We start from the raw sequence: 27,504 nt of genomic DNA on the forward strand, positions 1-27,504 counted from the left end.
AAACCTGCCTAAAAGAAACACAGCATGGCAGTGAATCCTGAGCAAGCTAGGGAGAAGCCCTGCCTTATGACAGTCACTAATTCTTGTCATGCTACCAGTCAATTTGTGTTCTGAGGAAACTTCCCCAAGTCATGCAACATGCCAGTGATGGGAAGCCTGCTGAAGTGTTCGCACACTACAGGAGGCAGGAAAGAAAAAAATCTAAATTATGTAGTTGTTGGGATTTTTTGGTTTTAATATACAGTGTTATTTTATACGTTATCAAATATTTGATAACTAGGAAAATCTTCCTTATATTTTCCATGTTAGCATTCCTCCCCCAGAGTTAAAATAAGAATGTCTTTTACAGGTATGAAGATATTTATTCCAGAATGGGCGAACTGATTCATATTCATTTACACACTGCAGAACACCCTTAAGAAAATTAACTACTTGAAATGCCCGAGGTCAGTTGTAAGAACAGAAAATACATCTGCAAGCTCTTACTTCATTTATTACAAAGTAGTGCATGCTACAAAAATGCAACTTACCAATATGCCCTGCTTTGACTTTAAATGGTACATCCAGCTGACTCTGCAAAGAGAAGGTATTTTTAAAAAATATTTAGACCTATTTAAGCAACATATTGAATTTACCTTTATGTTTTCTTCCCCAACTCCTCTCTTGGCAAAATTACACTACTGTTCACTTAGCTCCAAACACCAAACATAAATTGAGAACATATATTCTTAATACATCTTAGTATGGGAGTCTTTTCCTAGATGTCTAACCATATTAGATGTCAACCATATTAGATTGAACATGTGTTTATTAGATCACAAAACCATTTTAGGGGGATGTGACATTTAATCTTCTTCAGACTGTTAAAACAATAGAGGCAGAACGTAAAAAATGTGTATTGGTTTTTTTGTTACACTAGAATGCAACTCTACTAGAATAGGAATATGTATCTGTGCTTACCTGAAAGTTTCCCTTCTTCGAGTGATAAGGCCCACAAATTAGAATATGTAAGTCAGCCTGCTTGGAGCCTGGGAGCAGAACCAGCCCTGTCACTCATTAGCAGCAAGGATATACCCTGTCCCTTAATGTTCCCTTGATATTTTCTTGGTGTTTCCATGTGTAAATATACTGACAAGGAGTGAGTGTATTTCTGGATGTAGGTTCCACTCTGCTTAACCCAATTTCTGCCATGTAAGTTCTGATGTTCACCTCTCCATTGATGGGTTCATCTCTCCTTAGTGGTAGGAAAGTATGCTCTTCCCAGAACAGAAGTTGATTTTTTCTCTGGAATAGCACTGATCGTGTTTATTCCTAATTTATTTATAAATGCCCCAGCCACACTGACTGTAATGACCAGAGCAGGGCTGTGGGAAGAAAGAATCCTTCAAGACCTTACTGAATCCTTGTGTTCCAGCTAGTGCATATTATGATTTTTGCTTCTGATACCCATTCCCTGGACTGAACTGGGACCTGAAAAAGCCCCCTCCATTAACCCCAGCGGACATCTAACATAAGGATTACTCTGCCTAGTTTATTAATGGGTGGATACCTCCAACAAAATCTGGTTCTCTGCACTCACCAATTGAGGGAGCTGAGACTATTCCCTGAATTCTGTCAACAGATGTGACAGGATAAGATGTGGAAGAAATAAGTAGTACTGGATAGGTATCATATGGACACTGGTTCTCTGAATCATGCCATTGTATGAGATCAACATTTCAAATAGGCTCCAATAAGAGTTCAATTTTTGTGTTTGTTACACCATACTGTTAACAGTATGAGATGAGACCTTCCACCTGATAGTATTCATCCTCAGCCAAGGCCTCTGACTGACTTCCATAGTGCCATATATCAGCATTTATCATGAATCCAAGATACTCCAGAAACAGAAATCACTGTGTGTTTGTTTCAAGCTCTCTCTGCGTATATCTCCATAATTGGAAAAAATGTTCAAGAAGAAATAAAAGTGAATTTTCTTCTTCTTTTAATGCCAATAATAAACCGAATATGATCCTGGAAGAGAGTGTTACACATACCAGATCAAATGGTAACACTCAAAGCTGCCAACTAAATGCAAGTAGTAAAAATGTCTATGGGATGAAGACAAGTCTCTTTTCAGAGCTTTTTCAGATGTTTCAGAGGGAGCCCTGTTCTGTTTGTTCCAAATCTAAGGCTGAGGATGAGAAGAGAGTGTTGCTTCAATCTGATATAGATAACTGATGATTTCATTCATGTTTTGGCCCTTCCATGGGTTGCTTAAGATTGGGAATGAGACAAAGCAGTTCCTGTGATTCTTCCACAGCTCCATAGTATCCCCCCCTCTGTACAATGTCCAGTGTCCTCACTGTGACCAAAGCTATAGTTTGAAAGCTGCAGCCTTAGTCAGTAGGATTTTTAGTTTGAGAATGATCCCTTTTGCCTCTGGCTTTTCTTGGACTAGCTCTCTACCTGAAGCCTAGAGAAGCACCACTCACTGAACCCCAGAAGGAGAAGTAGAGCTAAGGGGACAATCTTCCCAAAAAGCAAATACAAGCTCCAGGACACAGCTGGGAATTAAACAGACACAGTGAGCTGAATTATTAGTCAGAAATTTAAAATAAAGTTTGGAAATTTCCCCAGAAAAGCTCTGCAACAGGGGATCAGGCTGAGCATGCGACCATGGAGACAGATAAAAACATTGTTATTTGCTTGTTCTTCAAGAGGTGTTCACATATTCATTCTGTTAAAGGTGTATGTGCACCCATCATACTCAAGTTGAAGACTTCTGCCAGCAGTTCCACTAGCTGGTCAATATACCCCTGCTCTCCTTGAGTGTCAAGCCAAGAGCATAAAAGGATGTGTCCACCACCACCCTCTCTGTTCCTTCGCATCACTGCATACACTGTCCAAAGTATTGAGGAAGGAGGGTCACGTAATGTATGTGAGCAACACATCTCAAAGAACAACAGTTACTGTACAGGTAAGTAACTCTTTATTTCTCCTTCAAGGGATTGTGCACATATGCATTCCACTGTAGGTGACACATCAGCAATTACCATACAGGTCCTGGGCCTTTGGATCACTTGAACAGACTAACACCCTTTTGCCAAAGTTGGCATAGCATCTAGAGGCTTGAGTAACAGCATTGTCTGGAAAAAGTTTGTACAAACTACCATTTTGCTGGTTTGCAGATATTCACAATAGGGATGTTGTATGAAGGCTGCACCACCACCACCCACTCCTGAAATTCCGATCCGTAGCAGCGTGAAGCAAAGCTGGCCCCTGAGTCCCATTGTTTTCAACTTGGTCATGGAGCTGCTCAACTTGGAGGTTGAGGCTGTCTGGTTAGAAAGACCTATACACAACACTGGCTGGCAACAATGGAGAGGTCTAGAGCCTCTCTTGGCAGAATCGTCTGATCTCTGCCAGATCAAGGATCTATAACAAAGATGAGGCCTAACTGCTCCTTTTTGTTCGGAGTACAAACTCCTAGTGAACAGAGATTCACACAGGAGTCCTTTACAGTGCACATACTGTTGTCTGACTTTTGAGGGGGGAAAAGCTCGGATCCTTCGAAGGGCAAATCTTCTATCATACTCTGCACACACTTCAGTTTACCTGAATCAAACAGCACTTCATGGAGATGGTGAGTGTATTGGGCACACATCTACATTTCATTCTAGGTGTATGTGCACCCAATGCACTTGAAGGAAAACTGGGAACAAACTTCAGGGAGCAGGTCATTCTCCTACTATCAGTGACTGACAGGTCTGGTTCTACTTCCAACTGCAATAACTGCAAGCTGAAGTACCTGTTATGTTAGATCTGTGAACCATGGCACAATGAAGAATGAATCAGATCACTTCTTTTGTTTTTTTAAAAAAAGGTCAGATATTGAGCTCATAAAGGAAAATTTAACTTGTCAATCTTCTCTGGTGAAAATCACCTGCGGGATATCAGTCCTGGATTTTAGCTCTTCTGCATTAATTTAGATGGAATATATGTGCCCAGAGAGTCAAAGGTGTTAAATAAGGTCTGGGGTTTGGTTTACAAAGATCTTAGCCTGCTTAATACCATGGAAAATGAACCATTAGAAATCCTCTTAAGCTTTTATTAAAGAAAAAGAAAGGAAAACAACTAAAGCAATTGAAATGTAAAATATTAAGTAAGGCTTTCAGCTTAACAACATCCCTTGTTCCCTTTCCCTTTAGTGGGAGACAGTTCTTAGAAGAGGAAAAAACCCTTGTTTGACAGTCTCAGACACCATCTAAAGATGGTAATAACTGTCCTTTAGGGGAAAAGAGTAACTAGTTGAGAGGGGCTGCTGCTGTTAAGGTCTGATCCCGTTTCCTCTCAGGTGGTCTTCTGTATTCAGCTGGACACAGTAGAGGTGGTGATGTCTTCTGGGACCCCTCTCTGGAGTAGTCTGGTCAGGACATCTCTCAGGGTGACCAAGGCCTGGGGTCCCAGTAGACAGTGGAAATGGTGGCCATGATGGTGACACTTGTCCACTACCCAGTTTTTCTCCCCAAAATCACTTTCTCTAAGGACCCGCAAAGGGAATACTGGGTGGAACAGCCAATCCTCTCATTATATTGTCCACCATTCAGGCCTAGTTTCTAACACATCAATTCTGGTTCCACTCTTTTTCATTATTTACCAAGCATGATCTTAACACAGCCCTTGAGTTATATCTGTACGCCTTTTTCTTTCGATTAACTCAGTCTGTCTCCCTTTCGTATCTTTTTCCATCGGCATTTTTTATTATAGGTTATTGTGACAGATTAAGAACTTTCACATTCTTTTTACAGTTGAGCTCATAATTAAGAGTAAATTTGTAGCCCAATTATCACAATAGCTCCTTAGTGCAAGGCTATTAGAAATTCCTTAGGTGTTAAGATTTTTTTTTTTTAAATCAACCAGATCTGCTGAAAGATAAGGTTACAGAAATAAAAACGTCATCCAATAAAAACGTTATCCAATTCATTATTGGGTGAAGGGCTGAAGCAACAGCCAATGAGGCAGTTTCCCATATGGAGTTCATTCACAAATGTATCTCAAGAAGAAACTGACAAATATTCGGAGGACAACACTTATAGTCTGCAGCAAGTCTGGATCAAGCTCTACCCCACCACCACGGCTCGGGGGATTCAAAAAGCATTTTAAAAAACAGAAGTTCCACCAGTTTCATCCTAAAGGGAAAAACATCAGGAGCAACTATTCAGTGCAAAATATTTAACATAAATGCTAACAGTATAGTTTAATACTTTATAATATTTCACATAATATAACCAAAATGCTTAATTTTTGAAAATTAAGCCTATGGGGCTGAGTTAAATTAATACAGTTTTCATGCAAGAAAAATCTATTCTGTCATGCTTGGGAGAAAATTTTATATGTTATTTATTGTGACACAAGTTGGAAGCTCTGGAAAATAAGTCCAACGCCTTCAAACAAATACCAACATGCCTGGAACAGAGTGATGCAAAGTGAAATAACCCTCTTGAGTATATTGCCAAAATTATTTGAATAATTGCTGGATTAAAAATTTTGACCATGCATTGTCCATACAAAAGGTCTCATTTTTCTCCCTTTAACCATTCTAAGACATGCTTAGGGAAATCTAAGACTTTGGGCTGTTTTAAAATTTTCTGCTGTGATTGTGCAATATTTTACATAATTAAAAAAAAGTTTCTATGTCAAGATCATCATGTTTTAATATTTCCTGATGTGCTCAAGAGAGTCCATTATCTATATTTTAATATTAATCTCAAATACTGTTTTATTAGATTATGTGCTTGATAAACTGTGTTCTAGCCAGCAAATTTTTTTATTATTCAGAAAGCTAAAAATATATTTTAGATCAGACTTGTAACTGTCATTCCAGTTTCCTCATGACATTTTTTTAAATGGTCTCTCAAATAATAGTAGCAGAGCAGTCCATAAAAACGAAAGAACAAATAACTTTTGAAGGTTTTTCAGAAGACCAAAGCAATTCATTTCTTGAGATGAAAGATGTCTGCTTACTATTCTAGCTAAAAATCAACCAACTCCATCCTTATATGGCACTTTAAATGTTCAATATACTATACAAACAACTATTTTCAGAACAATAGTAACAGTTTCTCATTTTTGCTTGCTTTGAACTTACCAGTGCATTTTCCTTTATTTCAAGATTCTTAAGTGCTACAGCTCCTAAAGGAAAAAGATGAAAAGATTTAAAATTGTAGTTAAAACACAGTTCTGTATCTCCTAAACTACTGCAAACCTAGAAGCACCATTATTTCACAGTGAGTTTTCAGCAATTAGGATAGAGGTTTAGTATTAATATTTGTTTGTTGTTTATGAAGAGAAAACAGACCATATGTTGCAATTAATGACATTTTCCCCCTGAAAAATGTCACACAGTTGCCAATAATGCAGAGAGCACTATTGCAAACCAGCTGTCTCAAAGCACGTCTAGCATAGATGGGGCCATGATCAAAAATATTAGCTGCCAGTCTGCACTAGAACTGCCACTAATACTAGCACCAGTGCTACAGCAACATCAGGAGACTTTCAGAGATGACCATGTAAACAAGTTTCGTGTGTCTTTACCAGCTCCTACTATTTGCACACAAAAGTTCTCTGAGACATTCTTTAAAGTATCAGAATTAGCTCCTACAGAACTAGGTGTTCTAAATTTCTATACAGACTATTATGTGCCACTTGTTAACATACCAGAACTGAAATTAAAAAAAAAAGACTGAGTAAATTATTGGATCCTCTATTACTGATTCAGAGGCTGACCAATAGAACACTGAAGAAATGGAAGACTCTCACTGACTTCAGTAGGTTTTAGACGAGGCCCTAGTATCCAGAAAAGTCATGAAGTCTGATATTGCATCTGTTAACAACAACATGGGTAAACATCCATTTAACTGACTTCTATAGGCTTACAATTAATGTTCATGTTTCCAACTAGAGCAATTAGGTAAATCTAACTGTCTTTAGGTGTGACTGTGCTCAGAAAAGTGACTACCTGAATAAACACAGAACATTGCTACTCAACAGATCTGCTGCCCGTGTATACACTAAGTTGTATCTGCTTACTTAGGTAAGCTTTTCCTGCTTTTCATTCCAGTTAACGCTGTAGAGGCAAAGCAACTATGAGAGTGTTAACTAGAGTCTTTACTGAGCTGCACATCTGTGCAACACCATTTGCAACCAATAGACTTTAGTGTCAGCAGCATTTCCATCAGGTCCAAAGAACAATATTCAGCTCCACACAAAGTTTATTATACCTTCTGAATTTGTACTTTCAGCACGATTCATTTTTCTTTACGCTTCAATCTGAGGAAAAGTACTAAATAATCTGTTTAAATAATCTGTGAAACTAAAAAGGAAATAGCCCACAAAGGGCAGAATCAAAACAAAGAAACAGATGAGGAAAGCGCTGAGGACACTGTGCAACTCAAGCTCACTGCATCTTCAGCAACTAAAAAGCAACTGAAGGGCAGTTGAGGCCACTGCCCCCTTTATGCTCTCGAAATCTTCTACAGAGGGACGCCGAGTGGCACAAATGGACATTGCTGGCTAGAAATATATCACAGCTCGACACCAGGAACACTATATCCCACAAATAGGATTATGCAGAGGCCCCATGAAGAAGAATTTGCTGTGCTGCACAACTACATACATATAAAGTAGATCAGTAGCTTGCCAGTGACTAGGAGATGCACGACAGATTATGGAATTTTGTTAATTGTCAAGTAAACAAGAAAGCCATCAGAAAAGGTTTTTATTTGGTTTGACACATGAAATTTAATTTGAAGTACTTGTGCTTCATAATTCACCCATAAATCTTCTAAACAACATTTTACAGATATAATAAAACCGGGTAATGACACTTCACTGCAGGGCTCAGGTAAAAATGCTAAATCTTCACTGAAAAGATGTCACCATTTCAAATGTGTGTATTTAAGAGACTTAAACTGTTAGTGTATTTGAATATTTATCTACTTTCCATCACTTCAAGCATCTGTTGGTTTTACATTTATGCTCCTCCATATACACCTATGCATAATGGCATCCTAAAGTTAAAAAGGCATTTTTCTTTTAGTCTGTCTTGTACTGTATGAGGCTATTGTCTATTTTTACTAGTCAACTGAGGGTGCCACATCTCTCAGTGTCATCCAACAACTGCAGTATATAACCTGTCACTTAAATCAGCCTCTGCACCAAATGATTGGAGGATACCTAAGGTAACATCAGATTTTTAAAAAGGTTCCAGAGGCAATCCTGGCAATTACAGGCCAGTAAGACTAACTTGTACCAGGCAAAATATGGTTGAAACTATCTGTCTGTAAGTGCCTAGAGAATAACAGAGTTATAAATATATGCCAATATTGGATTTGTCAAGAACAAATCATGCGAACTAATTTCCTTCTTTGAGCGGGTTACTGGTCTAGTGGATGGGGGAAACCTGTAGCCAGGATATCTTGATTTTAGTAAGACTTTTGACTGTCCCACATGACATTCTCTTAAACAAACTAGGGAAATGTTGGCTAAATAAAATTACTATAAGGTAGGTGCACAACTAGTTGAAAGATTGTACTCAAAAAGTAGTTATCAGTAGTTTGCTGTCATACCGGGGAGGACATATCTAATGGGGTCCCAAAGGGTCTGCCCTGAGTCCGGACTCATTCAATATTTTCATTAATGTCTTGGATAAATAAGTGGAGTGTATGCTAATAGAATCTGCTGATGACCCGAAGCTGCAAGAGGTTGCTAGCACTTTGGAGGGCAAGATCAGAATTCAAAATGACCTTGTTAAAAGAAAACAATTATCCAACACATAGATGAACACAATATGTTATAGAAGAGTCAACATGGCTTTTGTAACAGGAAATCGTGCCTCGTCCATCTATTTAAAAGAATCCTTTGAGAAAATCAAACAAACGTGGAAAGAGTGATCCAGTTGATATAGTGTACCTGGACTTTCAGAAAGAATTGAACAAGGTCCCACACCAAAGGCTCTTAAGACAACTATACAGTCATGGGATCAGAGGGAAGGTCCTCTCATGGATCAGTAACTGGTTAAGAGATATGAAATAAAGGGTAGAAATAAATGGTCAATTTTCACTGTGGAGAGGGGTAAACAGCTGGGTCCCCAATGAATCTGTACTGGAACCCATGGTGTTCAACATATTCATAAATGATCTGGAAAAGAGGGTAAAGAGTGAGGTGGCAAAGTTTGCAGGTGATACAAAATTACTCAAGACAGTTAAGTCCAAAGCTGACTACAAACAGTTACAAAGAGATATCACAAAACTGGGTGACTGGGTGTCACCATCTCTCAGTATGGTCTCGAGGGGGTCTTAGCTTCTTCTGACTGACCCGCCATAGTCTGCTCTCCGGTCAATTCCTGGACCCTCACCTCCAATTAAGTCTGCTAGCCCTTTACTTTTTGTGCTTGCAGTCTCCTTCAGTCTTCTGGCTGTTTTCTTGGAGGCAGCCTGGTGCAGGGCTGTCATCCCATTGCTATCCCAGGCTCTTATGCCTCCCTTTCCTTCTCTGTACTCTCCCCTCTATAGCAGGCCTTGTTTCCTCTGTTGGTGGCAGCTGTGGGTGCCTCCCTCCATGACTGGGAGCTGCACGGGATTGTGATAAAGCTGCTTGCTTATAAACAGAAGAGACTCTCCTCCTTCCCCTCCCTCCAGCCCGATCTATGCTTAATATGGGGTTTGTAGACCCCATTACACAGAGCAACAAAATGACAGATAAAATTCAATATTGGTGACTGCAAAGTAATGCATATTGGAAAACATAATCCCAGCTATACATACAAAATGATGGGGTCCAAATTAGCTGTTATCACTCAAGAAAATCTTGGAATCATTGTGACTAGTTCTCTGAAAACATCTGCTCAATGCAGAGCAGTAGTCAAAAAAGCCAACAGAATGTTAGGAACCATTAAGAAAGGGACAGATAATAGCATAGGCGCTGACTTCCCCTCTGCCCAATGGGTGTTCGACCCCTGCCCCTGCACCGCCCTTGCCCCACCCCCTTTCCACCCCTTCCCCAAAGTCCCCGCCCCCTCTTTTCCCACTCCAACCCCTCCCCCTTCCTACCCCCATTTCATCCTCTTTCCTCAAGTCCCCACCCCTGCCCTGCCTCTTCTCCACCTCCTCCCCTGAGAACACCGCATCCCCACTCCTCCCCGTCCCTCCTGGAAAGTCCTAAGCGCTACCAAACAGTTGTGTTAGGCGGTGGGGGGGGTGAGAATTGCTGGGAGAGAGGGGGAGGAGCAGGGATGCAGCGCGCTCGGGGAAGGGGGGGGGGGGAGGAGGAGACAAGGAGTGGGGAGCTTGTCTACTTTTTCCCTGTGGGTGCTCCAGCCCTGGAGCACCCATGGAGTCCGCGCCTCTGGAAAATAGGACAAAAATAGCATAATGCCACTATAAATCCATGATACACCCAGACCTCATAGACTTTACGGTCAGGAGAGACCAACATGATCATTTAAGTCTGATCTTCTGCACATTACAGCCCATAGAACTTGACACAGCCACTCCTATAATATACCTCTAGCCCAGGGATAGGCAAACTTTTTGGCCTGAGGGCCACATTGGAGTGCGAAACTGTATGGAGGGCCGGGTAGGGAAGGCTGTGCCTCCCCAAACAGCCTGGCCCCCGTCCCCTATTCACCCCATCCAACTCCCCTGCTCCTTGTCCCCTGACTGCCTCCTCCTGGGACCCCTGCCCCAAACCGCCCCACCCCCTATTTAACCCCCCCCACTCCCTGTCCTCTGACTGCCCCGACCTATCCACACCCCCATCCCCTGACAGGCCCCCTGGGACTCCCACACCTTGTTCCCTTCCCAACCCCCCCGTTCCCCAACCCCTGACCGCCTCAGAACCTCCGCCCGATCCAACTGCGCCCTGCTCCCTGTCCCCTGACTGCCTCCCAGGACCCCCTACCCAACCCCTCCACCGCTGCGCACGCCGCCACCACTCCCTTACCATGCCGCTCAGAGCAGTAGGAGCTCACAGCAGGCACAGCTACATGGGAGGGGGAACAGTAGGGGAGGGGCCGGGAGTTAGCCTCCCGGGCCAGGAGCTCAGGGGTCAGGCAGGACAGTCCTGCAGGACGGATGTGGCCCAAGGGCCACAGTTTGCCCACCTCTGCTCTAACCTCTGACTGAGTTACTGAAATCCTCAAATCCTGATTTAAAGACTTCATGTTACAGAGAAGCCACCATTTACAAGAGTTTAAACCTGCAAGTGATCCATGACCCATGCTGCAGAGGAAGGCGAAAACCCACTAGGGTCTCTACCAATCTAACCCTAGGGGAAAATTTCTTCCCAACCCCAAATATGGCAATCAATTAGACTCTGAGCTTGTGGCCAAAATCCACGAGCCAGACACCTGGAAAAAAAAAATTCTGAATACTACATATAGTTCCCGTCGCCCCATCTCAAAAAAGGATATTAAAATTGGAAAAAGTACAGAAAGGGCAATAAAATGACTGTGGTATAGAACAGCTTCCATATAAAGAAATTTTCCATATAAAAAATGGACTGTTCCGATTAGAAGAGAGATGATTAAGCAGGTATATGATAGAGATCTGTAAAATTATGAACCTTATTCTTGTGGAGACAATAAATACGGAAGTGTTATTTACCTTTTCACATAACACAAGAACCCAATGAAATTAATAAGCAGAAGGTTTAAAACAAACATAAAGAAGTATTTCTTCATACAATGCACAGTCAACCTGTGGAACCCATTGCCAGAGGATGTTAGGGAGGCCAAAATTGTAACTGAGCTCAAAAAAGAATTAGACATTTTCATGGAGGATAGGTCCATCGATGGCTATTGGCCAAGACAGTCAGGGATGCAACCCACATGTTCTGTGTGTACCTGAAGGTCTGACTGCCAGAAGCTGGGACTGGACAACAGGGGATGGATCACTTGACAATTGCCCTGATCTGCTCATTACCTCTGAAGAATATGGCACTGGCCACCACAGGAAGACAGGATACTTGGCTAGATGGATCACTGGTCTGATCCAGGATGGCCAGTTTTATGTTCTTATGTTAAACCAAGGAGTATAATTAAACAAAAATATAAAAAGTTGCAACCACTTTGCTCAGTGCGACATTTGGAAGATTGAAGTTAGCATATTTCACCTTTCAGAGACTAAATTTTATTTAAAGTTTAGGATGGACATGAAGTTCACAAAAGTAACGCTCTAATACAAGGGTCAAAGACACTATAGTTACCGTGACCAGAAGAATTTCACTGCTCCATCATTATGCAATTATCTAGGTGTCACTTAAAATTCATATAAAACCATGCAAGCTGGTTCACTTGACAAATATCAAAGGAAATATATTTATCAGGATTAAGATACTGTACTTTTGAAAGTAGTAATACAAGAGACTGTAAGCAGCAAATTTGTTATTTGTTTTCAATATTAAGGCAAAAAGCCTTCATTCCTCTAAGGTGAAAGAATTGAGTTCCATAACATTAGTTTGGTTAATGTGAATTGGTCATTAGAGATCCATGGCTTTATGAGATAGTGGGGGGGAGGGTTGTTGACTGACTGCCACCCTTTGCTATACAAATGGTGACATCGGAATGGGAAAAGCATAAATATTTTGCAAAGCCTTTGAGATCTTTTGGAATGAAAGGCTAACATATACAGGTGAGTCGCATCATACGTGCATTTAACTTACGCGAATTCAACTATCCGCGCTTGGGGGGCCGGGGGAATCGATCTAAGTTACGCAACTTCAACTCCATGAATAACGGAGCTGAAGTCGACGTACTTAGATCTACTCACAGCGGTGTCTTCACTATGGTGAGTTGACTGTGGTTGCTCCCCCATCGACTCTGCCTGCACCTCTCGCCGCAGTGGAGTTCAGGAGTCGACGGGAGAGCACTTGGGGGTCAATTTATCGTGTCTAGACTAGATGCGATAAATCGATCCCTGCTGGATCGATCGCTGTCCGCCGATCCAGTGGGTAGTGTAGACAGCCTCTATGTGCTGTTGAAACCTCCCACCGAAGAGGGACAGCCTTCTGATGAGAAGGAATTCAAAGCCAGCCAAGGTTGGCTTAACAGTTTTAGGAACCGCTTCAACCTCAAAAACGTGCAGACTACTGGTGAAGCCACATCTGCCAATGAAGAGGCAGCAAAAGCCTACCCCAAACAATTAAAGAAAATCATAGAAGGAAAGGGCTATCTTCCAAAACAAATTTTTAATGCTGATGAGACTGGGCTCTTCTGGAAAAAAATGTCCAATCACACTTACACTTCGAAATCAGAAAGACAAGCCCCTGGCTTCAAAGCAGCTAAAGACCATGTGACTGTGTTGTCTTGTGGCAATGCCGCTGGGCATTTAATAAAGCCGAACTTGCTCTACAGGGCTGCAAATCCCCGTGCTCTAAAAGGCAAGAATAAAAAATCTCCTGCCTGTGTTCTGGCAATCAAATAAAAAGGCTTGGGTGACAGCAGCATTATTTAAATACAATTTCTGGATTGGTTCCACAAGTGTTTCATTCCGTTGGTCAAGCGGTACCTCAAAGAGAAAGGACTTGACTTTAAAGTGTTGCTGATCGTAGACAATGCCCCTGGCTACCCTGCGGCACTCCGGTTTGCGATTTAAGGGATTTTCAAGGGTAATTTTGACTATACACGATTTTCACCTTACGCACTGACTTTAGAACCTAACCCCCGCCTAAGATTCGACTCCACTGTAATGCAAAATATGAAAGATATGTTTTGGGTTGCATATGCCACAACTGCACCACATTGTGGACCGGGGAAAATCAACCTTCTCTGATGCTGTTTCAACAGTGTCACAGATTACCCAGTACAGTTCTGGGAGCAATGCTATCAGAAAAATGAATCCGCAGGGGAAAACCCACTTTCCATGCACCAAATTGAATAAGGGCCACAGGGATTTGGTTAAAAAATTAAAAAGAACCAAACTTAAATAACCCACTATGAGAAAGTATAGCATTGTCAAGCATGTAAATATCAAGAAGGAAAGATAAACTTATTACAAAAGTATGAAAGTAAGCAAAGAAGATTTTTACAGAATATTCCAAAACAAAAGCTACAATTTAAATTGTTAGACTGTAGAATTGTGTTCCTCCCAAGGGAAGTGGGGAAAAGACCAGTCAGTAAGTGAGATTTTACATGCCATTATGTTACAGCCAAATCTCAAAACTGCCTTCCATAGGGAAAGATACCAATTGCCATTTAGTGCAGAAAATTCTAGTTAGATTAGATTCAGCCCAATATTGTTTGGATTGAACAGCTAGGGGAAGTCTTAAAGATATCCTACAAAGGGGAAAAAAATTAGCTTCTACCCTCTGTGACACAGAGGGGCAGCTGAAAGTTTTTACAAGTTTTTTATATTAGAAATTCAGGTCTTGTCTTCCTGTACAACAACTGGAGAACTAATGAAACAACAATGTGAGCAATTAATATTCTGGAAATATGACATCTTTACTAAAGATTCAATAACTCAGTCCTTCCAATTAAGGTACACATACTCACAATAAATATGCTAGCAATGGTCTTTTCAAGGTCCATTCTCTCTCTCCAGCAGGGAACTGAGTTGTTGAAACTTTAGGACTCTGAAAGCTTCTCTCTCCGATGAGAGCTGAATCCCTTTTCCTCAGCCAGTAAAATAATCCCAGGAGTGGAAATGGATACACAAGCCATCAAGATAAACTGGAGAGACGCAGGACTGTCCTGGTCCTGAGGGGACCAAGGAAAGCTCCTGTAATCTGGCCCAAACATGTGAAGGCCTGGGTCAGATGGGGCTCTGAATAAGGAAGGGCTTCAAGAAGAAAGCCTTGGCCCTAGAGACATGAAAATCCCTAGCTGAGAAGGACTGTCTCAGAATGTGTGCATGCTCCAGAGACACAATGGGGCCAGTGTGGATTCAGGCTGATATAGAACCACAAAGCATGTTATTAACTGACTTTTTTGCGTGCGTGTGCACACATGCGTGCTGCTTCCAGGACATTAGAGAAACAAGATGGGTGAGGTAATATCCTTATTGGACCAACTTCTGTTTGTGAAAGTGACAAGTTTTCAAGCTTGCTCTATTTAAACTCAAAACCTTTTCTCTTTCACCAAAACAGAAGATGGTCCAATAAAGTACATTACCTCACCCACCTTATCTGTGTGCACGCGCACATACATATGACTTGTTTGCTACTTTACTGAACTCCTTTTCCCCAGCTACACTGGGAGTAAAGGGTCTGTTTATTTTGTGATTCCTGCATGCATGACATTTGAGTGAGCCCAGATGGCTACACAGCTCCAGCAGCTGGAGCAACTACAGTACACACCTTCAGGGCTTGTGGCGTGGTCATCACTGCTACTCACACTACCTGTTTCTGTGTACCACAGCTCACACAGACTTAAACCTACCTTGGACAAGAGAGAGTTGGTTACAGTGTTTTCAGACAGACATCCACCAGGTCAGGGGCGGGCAAACTTTTTGGCTGAGGGCCACATCGGGTTTCCAAAACTGTACGGAGGGCAGGGGAGGAGGTGTCTCCCCAAACAGCCAGGCGTAGCCGTGGCCCTGCCCCCGCCTCCTATCCGACCCCCCCACTTCTCGCCCCCTGACAGCTCCCCTGGGACTCCTGCCCCATCCAAACCCCCCTGTTCCCTGATGGCCCCCCCGGGACTCCTACCCCACCTACCACCCCCTGCTCCCTGTCCCCTAACCACCCCCGACCCCCCACCCGACTGCCCCCTGCCACCCCATCCAACACCCCCCCAGTCCTGACTGCCCCCCCTGGGACCGCTGCCCCATCCAACCCCCGTTACCTGCCCTCTGACTGCCCCGACCCCTATCCATACCCCTGATCCCTGACCACACCCCCACCTCTGCACTAGGTCCTCCCAAAAAAAAAAAAAAAAAAAGTAGGGAAGACCATTCTTGCCATTCCTGATAAATTTTAGGTAAAAAGAAATAAAAGCCAAACAAATTAATAAAACCTTCCACATTGTGTTTATATGTTGAACCAGCAAAATAATACAACTTTTTATAGATCCTTAACAAATCATCCCGTTACAGTAAAACTGTTTTCTCTTTTCACTTTATATAAGTAAATTTGAAACTATACTAAATTTAACACTGTTACCTGTTTTTCTCTATCCTTGGATAATGAAAATTCAATCAAGTCTAATTCACTTTTATTCACAGGCAGTTTCACTTTCAGGTTCTGAATAATTCACCTGTTTAGCTTTTAAACCGTGCAGGGGAGTGTTTAAAATGCAACTTTCTTTTAGAGTTTTTAAAGGGTACATTGGTCGTGGATGCCAAGAGCTGCTTTCAAAAGTTTTCAGCCAAACTGAGACACCAATACTAAGATTAAACGATCTTTTTAAAGAAAGTGAAGTAGTTTCAGATATTGCCTTTCTCCCCAAAGCCCCCCACCCCAATTTCGCTAGTTCTGCGGTCATAATTTCCTGTTTTTGCAGTAACGTGACACAGGAACAGGGGACAAGGCTCTATGTAAGTGCTGTCAAATCCAAAAACGAGAACGTTTTTCTTGGCTCTTCCCATTAGTCGCGTTGGGTTGAACAACAGCGTAGTCCTCCCCAGACAGAAGCGTCCCTTCACCCTCCGAAAGGAGACGGAGCCGAGGCGAGCACAGCTGGCAGCGGGCCCAGCTCAGCGCGGGGAGCAGGCCACACACCGGGACAACAGCGCGTGGGTTGCGCAGCAGCCCCGGGCCCGCCCGCCCCCAAACCCTTCCGGGAGATCAGCGCTGCCGAGAGCCCCGGGGGGGGAACGGACCCTGTCCGTAGCGGGGCAGGCGCCCGGTCCCGAGGGCGAGAAGGGGCCTGCTCCGCGGGGTGGGGGTATGAAGGGGGGCCGGGCAGTGCCCTGCCGCCCCGCGCGGAGCGGTATCGGGGAGCGGCGGCCGGCTTCTCGTTACCTCCCCAGATGCCCAGGCTGAGCTGGGAGCTGTCCAGGTTCACCACGTAGTCGCCCAGGAACCGGTTCAGAACGTCCACGACCAGCGACTCGAACACCATCCTGCCCCGGCCCGGGAGCCGCCGCTGCCTCGGGCCGCGCGCTGGCTCCCCTCCGCCTGCCCGGGCCTCTCCCCGACTAGAGGCTGCGGGGTCCCCACCCTGAGCCGCAAGTAGGAACCGAAGCACGGCGACGGGCTCACCCCCTCCCCCACAGACTCTCCCAACGGGCGACTCCCTTCGCGCAGGCGCACAAGGAGCGGTCGTTCTGTCTTACCGCCGCCTGACAGAGAGCAGAGCGCGTGACGCGATGGCGCGCGCTACTACCTAAACAGTAGCGGGGTGGTGCCTGGTGGGGGCGCGCGCGCTGTTACCCGAGGCGCGACCGTTTTCCCCGTTGGAGGGGCTGCTCAGCCTGTGTCCCCTCACGTGCTTCGCCCTCATACATCCTTTGTCCCTTCACCACGCTGTACAAAGTGGGGGACAGTGTGAAGTGGGGACAAGGACAAAGGCCCAGGGAGCCCCTCTTGCAGCTCACCTGGGAGGCAGAACCCAGCTTTCCACATTCTAGTCCAGTGCTCTGTCCACTCGCCCTACTACACACCATATCCCCAACTGCCCAGTCTCCAACTACACCCAGTGCACACCACCTCCACCTTCCCAAATACCCACCTCATACCCTATGCCCAAATACTGTCCATGACTCACTATCTCTCCTCGTCCCCCAATTCCACCCACTGCACACCATGTCCACATGCCCTATGCCATCATACACCCCCAATCCCACTCACTATACATCACATTTACAAATACCCCAACATCCATAATCCCTATCCCCAATTTACCCACAACGCATTCCATCCCCCAATTCCACCCCACTATATCACATATCCACTATATCCCCAAATCCATCACACCCACACCACACATCCATAAATTCCACCCACTATACATCATGTGTCCCCACAACACCATCTCAAACACATCCAAATCGCTCGCTCTCTAACACACACACAGAGTATGTCTGCACTGCATAGAAAAAACCATGGTGCCAAGTCTCAGAGCCTGGGTCAATTGTTTTTCCCCTCGGTGAAGTTAATTCACCTCCCCAAGAGGCAGTAACTAGATCAACAGAAGAATTATTCTGTCAGCCTAGCACTGTCTACACCACGGTATAGCTACATCTCTCAGAGGTGTGGATTTTTCATACCTGAGAGACATAGCTATACCAAACTAAATTCCTAGTGTAGACCAGGCCGAGGAGTGATGATTTGCTAAAGCAGCAGAATACACTTCTCTGCTAGCGGCAGGAAGAACATTGTTTTGTTGTCTGTTTCTGGAAAGAGTTTATTTTTATATACTAATCCCCAAGAACTGAAAGGGCTTAGGTTTAAATTCAAGTTCATGTTGGTCCTTGCTAAGAAAATGATCAAGTTTTGCACTTGTATTTTCCTTGTAGGATGTGTCTACAGTGGGGCAATTCATATGCCTTTTCCTGCACTGATACAGCTTCTCACAACTTGGAATTTAGATGAAATTAATGGGAGACTCAAGGGAGATTTATCCACAGGCAATAAAGGAAGGCATTATGCCAAAATCATTATGCGAGGCCTACACTGTACCTCTCCTATGTTAAAAAAAGGGGGGGATCAGTAGTAGGAAGTCAATGATGTTCTTGAACATTGATTTTTCAAACTGTGCTCAAAACTTTAAGATTAATTCATAGTCCATTTTTAGAATGCCCTGGGATTCTTGGGAGATCAATTTTCTGACATCTGTTGAATCTTATAGAACACTGTAACAAGAACTTATAGATAAAATACCTCAGAGTCTGGAGTACAAGTCACCTTTTAATCTAAATACCCATTCTTTAGATTATGAAATTGAAAAAATATATAGATTTGATTTCAGAAATTGTACATTGAAATTTGACAATTAGTGTACTAATTAGAACATTTTAATTGAACCATGAGTGAGTCTATATAGTGTTCAGTGCACAAACTAAAAGATCTTTAACACAGCTGTTGTGCTGGGCATCTTTGCGTTATGTTGTGTTTGCTTCTAAATCTGTTCTCTGCCATTAGTTTGGATTTGTATTTTATCTATATGCCTTGAGGTTAATTTTTAATTAGATACACTCAGTGGCACAGCAAGGTTTTGCACCTAGGAAGGGCGATGGGTCATTGGTGGTGGGCTGATTGAGCCCACGCTGCACTCACCCCACAGCGACAATCAGGGCCACCCAGAGGTAGGGTGACCACCCTTTTCAAAATGCAAAAGCAGGACATATGAGCCCACCCACCCCTCAGTGGCCACCCCCTGCTCCTTCTCTTCCCCCTCTACAGAAAGCTGGATCTGGGCCATGGTAAGACACAACCAAGGAGCCCAGGCCACTGTGGGGAGCCCCAGACCCTCCAATTGCCCTGGGTGGGGGCGGCTGGGGTGCCCAAGAGCAGCTCCTGGCCTGTGTCCCCAACCCCTGAGGACACAATACAGGAGCAGATGAGAGTGGGTATTGCAAGGCAGGATGGGAGCAGGATTAAAAAATAGTCCAGTAGTGTAGGGCTCTAGTAGGGGGTGCAAATATGCTTGCTCACCCCGGGCACTAAAATGCCTATTTATGGCACTGCATGGCACATGGGATTGCAGTACCATGCAGTGTCATGTGCCATGTCGCAACCCCTGAAGTGGGGAGCCAGGCCCAACTCTGCAAGACGAGCGAGCCACCACTGCTAGCTGAGTAGGGGTGGGCTCACTCTCCACCCTTGTGTGAAAATGTGTGTCATACACCTCCTTTTGTCAATTGGATAAAACACTTGATAAGATGCCTCTCATACACTTAAAAGCCATTGGGGGGGGGAGTGGGAGAAGAGAAGTGGTCACCCTGCTTGCCCCCAAATTTAGGTCTTCCATTGGATAGATGCACTTCTGTTCTCTCACTGTTTGCCAACTCTTTTGGGAAGCAACATTTTCACTAGTCCTCCAAATATCCACCATTCTTTACAAAGCAAGTCCATTTCTTGCAATAACCTTGCCTTGACCCGTATATCAGTATGCCACTAATAATTTGATCTACAATTAGTCAATCAATTAACTGCTCAAATTCACATGACTTACTCTTATTGGTCAGGTCTTTACATTGGCAACTGATTTATTGAGATATATGAATGACCTTGTCTAGCAGTTTGCGGTCTTTTTCATACATCCACTAGAAAGTACTGAAATCTTCAGTGCCTCTGAGCATGCCACAGAGAGCACTGGAAAATTTTGATCTCTCTGTTTTTCTCTACAGTACTATTCCCAGAAAAATATGGGAACACTGCAGCTACCCCCAGAGGGAAAAATTCAAGAAGCTTCTTTTCAATTAAATGTACTTGTAAAAGAAGTGTGATACATAGAAGTGCTAATAAGAGACTGACATTTATTTCCTGGCTATAGTCAAGTGAATCAGGATCATATAGCAGGGTCAGTACGCACTGACTGTAGTAACTACTGTTTCAGATATTTTAAAAAATTCTGCAGAAAATAGATTTATGTCCAAATGATATATGGAAGAAGAGCACTCCGTTGTTTTTTTTAATTAAACCTTGAATAAATATTATTCCAGTTATTTTCACAGCGGTAAAACAGGCCCTGGTACTACAAGCATTTAAACACTTGCTTAACTTTAAGTACATGAGTAGTCACATTGGCTACTCACATACTTAGAGTGCAGTGCACACTCAAATGTTTGCAGGACTGGAACTTTATTGACAGCTAAATTTTTGATGCAGTGATGCTATTTAATTAGTCTCAAAAATCTACTGTATATATGAAGGTAACTAAGCAGTTATACATTACAGATGTGATAAAATGTTATTTCCAACAAATAATTTTAAAACTTTTGTTTTTTATAGTCTTTATGAGCTTGTAGCTAATGTTTCACCTAACACCTTGATTCTAATTATAGACTCTCTCTCTCTCTCTCTCTCTCTCTCTCTCTCAAAGGTGTTTTCTTCAAAATGTATAAATCTGACACTGTTGACTGTACCCAGCACAGAAGCCAGATCCTGGCCCCTCTCTGACAGCAGAGCACAAAGAAGCCAGAAAACTGGCAGATTATTCTTATTCCTGAAGAGGTCTTCTACTTAGGGGAATCCTTGGGTGTCAAAGAACCACTGGAACAGAATTTGCACCAACCCCACATGATCTCCAGTGCAAAAAGTGTGCCTGGGAGAAAGGTACAGGACTGAGGTGTCCCTGTGCCCCAGTAATCCCATCTGCAGACCCCTTGGGTTGTGGACTGCAAGATAAATTAGAACATTTACATCAGAGACCAGCCCGGTCCCTCATCGCCACCCTGATTGGAAGGGTGTAAAAGTGGCTTAAAGCAACCTTTGCATCTATACTTTGGTCTTGCACTGAACACAGTTCAGTTCAGTAGGAGGATCTGAGATCAGGTATGGAGTTTTTCGTGTTGTTATGGTTCCTTGTATCTTTGACCCTTCACCCAGTCTCTCTGGGGGCATACTTTCCAAGTGAGAGGCCCACACTTGTACTTCTCTCAGGGTGAAATCCTGCAGTTTACCCCAACTCTTAGACTAGGTCCCTCGGATACTGCACCCTCTTCACCAGCCCTGTCCTCAGCATGTCCAACTGGGTTTTGGTCCCTGCTTAGACTTCTCCCTGGGGGCTTGTGACCAATATGAAAGTGCAGTGACATAGAACAGCTTCTGCTTGATCAAAACAAAATATGATTTGTCCATTGAAATACAACAGAGGAAAAGAATAAACAACAACAACAAAAGGCCTATTCACATATTATCTTAACTAAACCCTTAGCCCTGGTCTACTCTAGGAGTTGAGGTCGAATTTAGCAGCATTAAATCGATTTAATCCTGCACCTGTCCACACGACAAAGCCCTTTTTTTCGTCTTAAAGGGCTCTTAAAATCAATTCCCTTACTCCACCCCCGACAAGGGAATTAGCACTGAAATCGGCCTTGCCGGGTCGAATTTGGGGTACTGTGGACTCAATTAGACGGTATTGGCCTCTAGGAGTTATCCCAGAGTGCTCCATTGTGACCACTCTGGACAGCACTCTCAACTCAGATGCACTGGCCAGGTAGACAGGAAAAGGCCCGCGAACTTTCGAATTTCAATTTCCTGTTTGGCCAGCATGGCAAGCTGCAGATGAGTGCAGAGCTCATTAGCAGAGGTGACCATGCAAAGCTCATCAGTAGAGGTGACCATGATGGAGTCCCAGAATCGCAAAAGAGCTCCAGCATGGACCGAACAGGAGATACGGGATCTGATTGCTGTATGGGGAGAGGAATCTGTGCTATCAGAACAGTTTTCGAAATGCCAAAACATTTGTCAAAATCTCCCAGGGCATGAAGGACAGAGGCCATAACAGGGACCCGAAGCAGTGCCGCATGAAACTTAAGGAGCTGAGGCAAGCCTACCAGAAAATCAGAGAGGCAAACAGCCGCTCCGGGTCAGAGCCCCAAACATGCCGCTTCTATGATGAGCTGCATGCCATTTTAGGGGGTTTAGCCACCACTACCCCAGCTGCGTTGTTTGATTCCTTCAATGGAGATGGAGGCAACATGGAAGCAGGTTTTGGGGACAAGGAAGATGATGATGATTAGGTTGTAGATGGCTCACATCAAGCAAGCGGAGAAACTGGTTTTCCCGACAGCCAGGAACTGTTTCTCATCCTGGACCTGGAGCCAGTACCCCCCGAACCCACCCAAGGCTGCCTCCTGGACCCAGCAGGCGGAGAAGGGACCTCTGGTGAGTGTACCTTTTAAAATAGTATACATGGTTTAAAAGCAAGCATGTTTAATGATTAATTTGCCCTGGCATTTGCAGCTCTCCTGGATGTACTCCCAAAGCCTTTGCAAAAGGTTTCTGGGGAGGGCAGCCTTATTCCATCCACCATGGTAGGACACTTTACCACTCCAGGACACTAGCACGTACTCGGGAATCATTGTAGAACAAAGCATTGCAGTGTATGTTTGCTGGCATTCAAACAACATCCGTTCTTTATCTTTGTGTGATATCCTCAGGAGAGTGATATCATTCATGGTCACCTGGTTGAAATAGGGTGCTTTTCTTAAGGGGACATTCAGAGGTACCCATTCCTGCTGGGCTGTTTGCCTGTGGCTGAACAGAAATGTTCCCCACTGTTAGCCACGGGGAGGGGGGAGGGCGGAGGGGCTAGCTACACAGTGGGGGGAGACAAAATGCGACCTTGGAATGAAAGCACATGTGCTATGTATGTAATGTTAACAGCAAGGTTTACTGTGCACAAGTGTACCCATTGTTCTATAAAATGTGTCTTTTTAAATACCACTGTCCCTTTTTTTTCTCCACCAGCTGCATGTGTTTCAAGGATCACAGGATCTTCTCCTTCCCCGAGGCTAGTGAAGATTAGAAGGCGAAAAAACGCACTCGCGATGAAATGTTCTCTGAGCTCCTGCTGTACTCCCACACTGACAGAGCACAGACAAATGCGTGGAGGTAGACAATGTCAGAGTGCAGGAAAGCACAAAAGGACCAGGAAGAGAGGTGGCGGGCTGAAGAGAGTAAGTGGCGGGCTGAAGAGAGGGCTGAAGCTGAAAGGTGGTGGCAGCGTGATGAGAGGAGGCAGGATTCAATGCTGAGGCTGCTGGAGGATCAAACTAATATGCTCCAGCATATGGTTGAGCTGCAGGAAAGGCAGCAGGAGCACAGACCGCCGCTACAGCCGCTGTGTAACCAACCGCCCTCCTCCCCAAGTTCCATAGCCTCCTCAACCAGATGCCCAAGAATGCAGTAGGGGGGCCTCCGGCCACGCAGCCATTCCACCCCAGAGGATTGCCCAAGCAACAGAAGGCTGGCATTCAAGAAGTTTTAAACTTTTAAAGTGCTGCGTGGCCTTGTCCTTCCCTTCTCCACCACCGCTCCCGGTGCTTCTCTCCTCCACCATCCCTCCCGGGCTACCTTGGCAGTTATCCCCCTATTTCTATGATGAATTAATAAAGAATGCATGAATGTGAAGAAACAATGACTTTATTGCCTCTGCAAGCAGTGATCGAAGGGAGGAGAGGAGCGTGGTTAGCTTACAGGGAAGTAGAGTGAACCAAGGGGCGGGGGGTTTCATCAAGGAGAAACAAACAGAACATTCACACTGTAGGCTGGCCAGTCATGCAACTGGTTTTCAAAGCTTTTCTGATGCGCACTGCGCCCTCCTGTACTCTTCTAACCGCCCTGGTGTCTGGCTGTGCGAAACCAGAGGCTAGGCGATTTACCTCAACCTCCCACCCCGCCATAAACGTCTCCCCCTTACTCTCACAGATATTGTGGACCGCACAGCAAGCAGTAATAACAGTGGGAATATTAGTTTTGCTGCCGTCTGAGTCAGTAAACTATGCCAGCACGCTTTTAAACGTCCAAATGCACATTCTACCACCATTCAACCAGTCAGTTGAACAGCTCCTGACTACTGTCCAGGCTGCCTGTGTATGGCTTCATGAGCCATGGCATGAAGGGGTAAGCTGGGTCCCCAAGGATAACTATAGGCATTTCAACATCCTCAACAGTTATTTTCTGGCCTGGAAAGTAAATCCCTTCCTGCAGCTGTTTAAACAGACCAGAGTTCCTGAAGATGCGAGTGTCTTGTACCTCTCCTGGCCATCCCATGTTGATGTTGGTGAAACGTCCCTTGTGATTCACCAGTGCTTGCAGCGCGATTGAAAAGTACCCCTTGCCGTTTATGTACTTGCCAGCTTGGTGCTCCGGTGCCAAGATAGGGATATGGGTTCCGTCTATGGCCCCACCACAGTTAGGGAATTCCATTGCAGCAAAGCCATCCACTATGACCTGCACATTTCCCAAGGTCACTACCCTTGATATCAGCAGATCTTTGATTGCGTGGGCTACTTGCATCACAGCAGCCCCCACAGTAGATTTGCCGACTCCAAATTGATTCCCGACTGACCGGTAGCTGTCTGGCATTGCAAGCTTCCACAGGGTTATTGCCACTTGCTTCTCAACTGTGAGGGCTGCTCTCATCTTGGTATTCCTGTGCTTCAGGGCAGGGGAAAGCAAGTCACAAAGTTCCCTTATGCATGCGAAAGTTTCGCAGCCACTGGGAATCGTCCCAGACCTGCAACACTATATGGTCCCACCAGTCTGTGCTTGTTTCCCTGGCCCAGAATCAGCATTCCACTGCATGAACCTGCCCCATTAGCACCATGATGCCCACATTGCCAGGACCCGTGCTTTGAGAGAAGTCTGTGTCCATGTCCTCGTCATTCTTGTCACCGCGCTGACATTGCCTACTCACCCGGTTTTGCTTTGCCAGGTTCTGGTGCTGCATATACTGCTGGATAATGCACGTGGTGTTTAATGTGCTCCTAATTGCCAAAGTGATCTGAGCGGGCTCCATGCTTGCCGTGGTACGGTGTCTGCACAGAAAAAAGGCGCGGAACAATTGTCTGCCATTGCTCTGATGGAGGGAGGGGTGACTGACGACATGGCTTACAGGGTTGGCTTACAGGTAATTAAAATCAACAAAGGGGGTGGCTTTACATCAAGGAGAAACAAAAACACCTGTCACACAGAATGGCCCCCTCAAGGATTGAACTCAAAACCCTGGGTTTAGCAGGCCAATGCTCAACCTACTAAGCTATCCCTCCCTCTGGTATTTCAGGCAGGACTGAATCTCCATTAAAGTTTTCAAGTTGCCCCTGACAGACCTCACCAACAACAATTGTCGGCCATTGATTTCGCAGTGGGAGGGAGGGAGGGCGGAGCAAATGAATACAAAACAAATCTGGTTTATTTCTTGTTTTGATCCACTCCGTCTATCTTTTACATCTTTGGCTGGCAGCAGATGGTGTAGTAGAACTGCAAGCCATCCACATCACCTAGCTGCTCGGCAGAAGATTGTGCAATAGGACTGTGAGCCATCCTCATCTCCTGCCTGCTCATCATAAGATGGTACAATAGGACTGCCTGCAGGACTAAAGAGAATGACCTGGTCAAGTCACTCCTAATTTAGTCCCTGCACCCATGTCTGCCCAGGTGCTCCTGACCAACCTTACCGAGGCAGCCAGGAGCACCTCGGACATGATGACGATGGTTTTCAGGCCTATTGCACCATCTGCTGCTACAAGGCAATGGGTTGCCGCTGCTGTGTAGCAATGCAGTACCGCGTCTGCCAGCACCCAGGAGACATAAGGTGACAGTGAGCTGAGCAGGCTCCATGCTTGCCGTGGTATGGCGTCAGCACAGGTAACTCAGGAAAAAAGGCGAAACGATTGTCTGCCGTTGCTTTCACGGAGGGAGGAAGGGAGGGCCTGACGACATGTACTCAGAACCACCCACGACAATGTTTTTTGCCCCATCAGGCATTGGGATCTCAACCCAGAATTCCAATGGGCGGCGGAGACTGCAGGAACTGTGGGATAGCTACTTACAGTGCAACACTCCGGAAGTCAACGCTAGCCTCGGTACTGTGGAAGCACTCCGCCGAGTTAATGCACTTAGAGCATTTTGTGTAGGGACAAACACAATCGACTATATAAAAATGATTTCTAAAAAACCGACTTGTATAAATTTGACCTAATTTCGTAGTGTAGACATACCCGCAGCGTTTCTTTACATGTCTAGGCAGCCTGGGAACCCCTCCCTTCCAGGTCTCCTAGGGATCAAGTTACAACCTGGTTTTCTGCAGATCCTCCATCTCCTCAGAGGCCCAGATTTTAACTTTCAAGCTCTTTAAGAATTCCCACCTGAATCCCCGAGGACCTAAGCTGTGACTTTATTCATCCTTCTCCCCCGCATGTGGGAAAAGCCAAACTCCTGATTCGACATAACTGGAGATAAATTTCAAAGAATACCACTTACATTGTCCATTGAGTACCAGCAATTGGGGCTGTCTAAAATCATTGAGTTTGGTTCCTGGAGACCAAAGGTAATTAAGACTGACTTAATGCTTTAGTTAGAAATACAATAATCATCAAATATATAAATTACACAATATATAAAATTAATACAGATATCTCCCATATTCTTCAACACATATAAACTAAGGTGCAAAGCATCTGATTTTCTATGAGACTTAGGCTCCTAAATTACTTAGGTGCTTTTGAAAATCCCACTACGTACCTATCTTCATCTTTAGGTGCCTAAACATCTTTAAAAATCTGGTCCCAAGTGATTAACAAAACAGAGAGCACAAGGGAAAAGGATTCCTGCATTAATGGCAGCATTGCTGTATGGCCTAGTAGCAAGAGTAAGAGTAGAGTACAGAGCTCATTGGCTTTGATAATGAGGAGTGTTCTTAAGCCCATCTCCTCACAGGTGTACTGAAAACTATTAGAATTGTAAAGTATCGCTTTAAATGTTGGGGAGGATGGAGAGAATTCCTGGTTCAGCTTGCAGGCTAGGGGGCTCTGCAGGGAAGTGTATGATCTGGGCCTAGCAAAGTCATTTATACAGAGAGCCTACAGTAAGTTGAGGAGAGTTGTGGCTCTCTGTTTTAGGGAGCAACCCACT

At 44.4% G+C, this 27,504-nt stretch overlaps 1 protein-coding gene and 1 long non-coding RNA gene across 7 annotated transcripts in view; one reads left to right on the forward strand and one right to left on the reverse strand.

Moving 5' to 3' along the window:
- VPS13A (vacuolar protein sorting 13 homolog A) overlaps nt 1-17,242 on the reverse strand; it is a 259,919-nt gene extending 242,677 nt beyond the window's left edge. For 4 of the 5 annotated variants that reach the window (XM_073345105.1, XM_073345103.1, XM_073345104.1 and 1 more), the window contains exons 1-3: nt 16,942-17,242; nt 6,131-6,174; nt 531-573 (exon numbers count right to left, since the gene is read on the reverse strand). In XM_073345105.1, coding sequence (XP_073201206.1) covers nt 531-573; nt 6,131-6,174; nt 16,942-17,041 — 187 coding nt within the window. In that variant the 5' untranslated portion in view covers nt 17,042-17,242. The remainder of the gene's footprint in view (nt 1-530; nt 574-6,130; nt 6,175-16,941) is intronic. The other variant, XM_073345107.1, reaches the window with a different exon arrangement.
- On the forward strand, nt 16,764-23,982 carry LOC140911651 (uncharacterized). 2 transcript variants are annotated; one of them, XR_012159072.1, is made up of 4 exons: nt 16,764-17,151; nt 20,966-21,417; nt 22,347-22,752; nt 23,338-23,982. It is a non-coding gene; the product is annotated as an uncharacterized lncRNA (long non-coding RNA). The 2 variants fall into 2 exon arrangements; XR_012159071.1 differs by having other exon boundaries at nt 20,966-22,752.
- Nucleotides 23,983-27,504: the final 3,522 nt, after the last annotated feature.

This window comes from Lepidochelys kempii, chromosome 5, assembly GCF_965140265.1.
Source record: "Lepidochelys kempii isolate rLepKem1 chromosome 5, rLepKem1.hap2, whole genome shotgun sequence".
Lineage (NCBI taxonomy): Eukaryota > Metazoa > Chordata > Testudines > Cheloniidae > Lepidochelys > Lepidochelys kempii.